This window comes from Anneissia japonica, unplaced genomic scaffold (assembly GCF_011630105.1).
Source record: "Anneissia japonica isolate Jap-2015-1 unplaced genomic scaffold, ASM1163010v1 scaffold287835_len3118868_cov185, whole genome shotgun sequence".
Classification (NCBI taxonomy): domain Eukaryota; kingdom Metazoa; phylum Echinodermata; class Crinoidea; order Comatulida; family Comatulidae; genus Anneissia; species Anneissia japonica.
In genome coordinates, this window is record NW_022737223.1 from 993,920 (window position 1) to 998,823 (window position 4,904).

General features: G+C 38.9%; 1 protein-coding gene across 1 annotated transcript; it reads left to right on the forward strand.

Annotated features, from left to right (window-relative positions):
• Window positions 1-333: 333 nt before the first annotated feature.
• On the forward strand, window positions 334-3,775 carry LOC117117201 (peptidase M20 domain-containing protein 2-like). The gene is made up of 3 exons (XM_033261427.1): window positions 334-719; window positions 1,855-2,146; window positions 2,423-3,775. The coding sequence occupies exons 1-3, from the start codon at window positions 354-356 to the stop codon at window positions 2,968-2,970; spliced, it is 1,206 nt and encodes a 401-aa protein (XP_033117318.1). The 5' UTR covers window positions 334-353; the 3' UTR covers window positions 2,971-3,775.
• Window positions 3,776-4,904: the final 1,129 nt, after the last annotated feature.

Below are 4,904 nucleotides of genomic sequence, written 5' to 3' on the forward strand. Positions count from 1 at the left end.
ATTTCTAGACTAGGCTAGTCCCTGGCTCTTATACACATCTAGATGTGTATAAGAGACAGTTGCACGGCTGTAGCTACGCCACTGCGTCTCATACAAAGACCAGTTTTCTGTGAATACCTTTTCTATTATTCTAATTGGAGATCAAGCTACTAAAATAGAGCCCATGGCAATTCCGGTCCCAGAATTGGACTTTTAAGTGGAGCAAACGTTCGCCTGAAAATTCGGTGATCACCATGCGGGAGTTCCCTGCTTGTGAAGCGTCACCGAAAATCCAGGGACCACACCAAAAGGGTAAAGGTCGTTAAATGTCACATGTAATCCCGGTCAGATTGGTTTAAGAATTGAAACTCGTGATGGAAGTTATTGATACACAAAAGGTTGAATTAAAACAAATTTCCAATGAAATTTGGAAGAATCCTGAACTCGGATACGAAGAAAAATATGCTCATAAAGTTATAACTGACTTTTTAGAGAAAAATGGATTTTACGTAGAAGAAAGCTACTTGCATCCGACTGGTTTTCGAGCTACGTATGGTACCACCACAGTAGATGGCCTTGAAGGAGGCGAGAAGGAAGGCGCTCATGCCTGCGTGATGGTGGAGTATGATGCACTCCCGGAGATTGGCCATGCTTCAGGCAGAAATCTTGTTACAGAGGCAGGATTAGCCGCAGGAATTGCTATCAAAAGTTTGATTGAGCAAGGCAAAATAAAAGGAAAGGTAATTTTAAATTCAAGATATTAAAGAAAACTACCCTAGGGGCCTAGCTAGGCCTAGCCTAGCCCAGAGGAGAGGCCTAGCTAGCTAGCTAGGGTTCAAGGCTAGCCTAGCTAAATTAGGCTGAGGACGTAGGCCTAGGCCACATCACCCGGAGGGCTAAGGTCTAGGCCTAAGTAAGAGATGCCAGTTCGAGCGGATGCATTTAGTGCAAACTATAACAAAAGGGCGAATTTATCGTCGCCGTATTCTTGTATTTGAATTACAGTCTTTGGCAACTCCGACTACCAAGATGGCCGCTAACAAGTTGAAACTATAATAGAATTGCGCACTTTTCAGTTTAAAAAAGAAGAAAGTGTATGTTTTACTAGAGTGCACGAGAAGCACACACACAAGACAATGACCATTATTTTTTTCACGGTAAACAAAGTGGGGTGGCTAGCCACCCTATTCACCTCCCCCCTTCCCCAGATCCGCCACTGGTTGGGTTTCTGTATTTGAAAAAGCAAATTATATTTGTAATTGAATTATGCTACTCACTTATTTATTCTGGAACTGTTGTATGCCCCCTTCCTTCCCCTTTGAAGATGTCAAATTTTTAGCTCAAATTATATTTGTAATTGAGATATGCTACTCATTTATCTATTCTGGAACTGTTTTGTGCCCCCTTCCCCTTTGAAAATGTCAAATTTCTAGCTCAAAAATAGGAAATTTTGAACTAATTCGTATATAACTCGCACAGGTTGTTGTTCGCACAAGTGGATCTTCTTCCGCTCAAACTAGCATCCGCTCAGAAAAAATTCCGCTTGAATTGGCCTTCACTCGAAGTAGCATCCGCTCAAATTGACTGGTTCCCAAGTAAGAAACGTATATTTCTAGACTAGTCCTAGCCTTATTATTAGTTCGACTGGCACTAGGCCTAGGCTCTCTATAGAGTACAGGTCTGTGCCTAGGCTTGTCACCACCACCATTGTTGTTTTAATGTTGATGGTAAGTGCCGGTGATACAGGTAAACCACCCTTATTAAGTGGTGGTTTACTAGCAACACCACCTGGAACCACACTAATGTGAAAATGTTGGTAATATTATGATACACCACTGGGACTGCAATTTTCTTTTTAATTTTATTGTTTGTTAGGTGTCTGTCTTGGGTTGTCCAGATCATGAAGGAAATGGCGGCAAAGTGGATGCTATAAAGAAACATTTTTTTGAGGATGTGGACTTTGCCGTTAGCGCACAACCATACACTCTAGATATATGCAAACCAGTGATGCTAACAATCATGCGACTGTGTGTAAAGTATAAGGGAAAACAGGCCCATGCTTCTGCTCACCCGTGGGAGGGACGCAATGCTCTTGACGCTGCCGTCTTGTGCTACAACAACATCTCTGCACTCCGACAACAATTGAAACCTCTCATGCAAGTTCACGGTAAGAAAAATGGGTTTCCTTCCAAAATTGAAATACATGTTACTAATTCTCTTCAGAATTGTTCTGTAATAAATAAACATTTATTGTCACTAAACGTTTTTTCTTTATGTCACATTTAATGAAAGTGCCACATCTAGTAAAATATATTAAAATTAGCAATTATTGATAGCTGTTCTAATCATTTTCTTTTTAAAGTAAACTATCTTATTCTTGTGTGTGTTATTAATTTAGCCCTAGCAACTACTTGCATCTTATTATTGGTATTATTTATTTCAGGTATTATAACTAAAGGAGGAGTGAAGCCAAACATTATACCAAGTGAGACTGTGATGGAATTTTACTTACGGGCTAAAGATCATGTGGACATGGCAGTTTTACAGCAGCGTGCCAATGCTTCATTTGTGGCCGCCGCCAAAGCTACCGGATGCGAAATAGAGTTTGACTTCCACGAAAAACCGTATTCCAACCTTTGTTCAAATGCGACACTTGCGCACCTCTATAAAAAAAATGCGGAGAAACTTGGAATTGTTTTCACACAGGACTGCGAAGAGCTACAAATACCGGTTGGGTCTACAGATGTCGGAAATGTATCGCATGTAATACCAACACTGCTTCCCATGTTTAGCATTGGAACATCTGCGATGAATCATACAGAATCATTCACGGAGGCCGCAGGAACAGATTTGGCGCATGATTGTGCTTTGAGGGTAGGAAAGGCTTTGGCAGCGACAGTAATTGACATCATGACGGATAAAACTTCGCTTAACCAAATGAAAGAAGATTACTCGGAAGTCAACTGCGCATCAATGACTGCTTGGCATTGATTAAACTGTTTATAAAAATAACCAATGATCTTTTATTCAAATTCAAATGACGATTAGATTCCCGAAAGACAACGTTGTGCTTATACGCTAAAAGTCAAAATCAATTAATGTTGCATTGCTTTGAAAGGATCAGTATAATGTTTCCTTATTTTGTGCTATTGCTACTAGCTGTATATAAACACACTGTAAATAATGCTAATTACTGGTACCTTAGCAATATATCAAGACCCAGTGCTGTAAAATGATGAAAATAGTGCATTTTAAGCCGGGTAGTCACTGCATCATATGACCTTCAGCCGAAGAATCAAACTCCGTTCCCTGCGAGCGTTAGACGACACAACATAGTCTGCTTATCATCGGTCGCAGTCTGAACTGATCGTCATTAAAACTGATTTGCTGCGCGGCCATCGTGGTATTGCATTCTATTTGGAATTGCGTCAGGTGACGCCTGTGCACAGCGACTGGCCGGTTTTACACTTCGTCGGTAGATAGCTACTGTATTACTGTTGCAGAATGCAGCACTTTTATTGGTTCCTATGCATGTAATGCAATAATTGTAATCACTCTTAGTCACATTCCTTTTGTTTTTTATTGTGTGTAGTGTGTGCGTGTGTGTGTAGACATTTATGCAAATGCGCATGCGTCAAAGAAAAGTTTTCCGACATTTTGATTTACATCGCGATGGGAAGATCGAAGTGAAGTTTCTGCAGAATTCAGTCAGGACTCGCGCTAACCAACCGGAAAGTCGGCATGGATGAAAATATTTTGGTTTTACGGCAAAAAAAAATCAATTGCTGTAGGCATAGGTATTTTGAAGAAGGCCTAAAATAAAACTAAAATGTTTTAATACTTGCTGAAATACATCGTTTTTTCATTTGGCTGTGCAGCAATGTACCTTTTGAATGCAAACTGAAAACAGGTGAAAATATAAAGGCAACGACTATCTAGCTTTCCACAAAAATGTGAGGTCTAAGCTAGGCCTAGTTCAGTATTACTGCGATGCGAGGGTAGTTAGATCGTTGAATGAATGATATCGTGTTGTCGTCTAATACAATTAAATAATGTGTGTAATATTTAAGAATGCACCACGTTGGTCGCTTTCTTTGTTATGCGGTAGTAGTATACGTAGCTAGCCCAGGGCCTAGATCGTGTACGTTCTTGATAATCGTAATGAAAACTTCGGATGACAGACGATTGGGCCCAACTGGTGTGGACGATCGGACCCAAGATAGCTTCAAATAAATTGCAGTCCTAGTAGGCCACTGCCACCTCCCCCACTCCTGATATCGTTCCAAATACTGTAAATGAAATTATTGTATACCTAGCTAGGCCTAGGCCCTATGCCTACGAAATTTTTTCAAAGAAATTTTCTAAAAATATTACTGTAACTTGCCTGTCGAATTACATTATTAAAATCACTATTTTGGGCCATAAAGACTCCCCATATATATTTACGTGTATATATATGTGTATACGTGTATATATATGTGTATATATATGTGTATACATATGTACATATATATATATACATGTATATATATATATATATAGAGGGCCTATACACTTTTTAAGCCATGTATCATGCATAGGAACGTTGATGCCTGCAAGGCTCTGGTTGGTCTTGTAAAAGTAAAGTACAAGTTTGTTGTTGGGAAGGCAAACCGTATAAAAAATCACTACAGTATACAGTACAAATATTTAAAAAAGGTATATTTTGAAAACAACAAAAATTAAACAAAAAAGATAAAAATTGGTACATTAAACTTAGTTTAACTATTAACTTTAGTTTTTCGATAATAGTCTATAATTTTCGGAGCTATCTGTAACACTTGGTATGTAGAATGTATCAGTAGATTCATTTAAGTTTTTATGAAGAAAAATTGATTAACCACTTAAAATTTGAATACTGTATTTAGCACCACAATATCGATGCT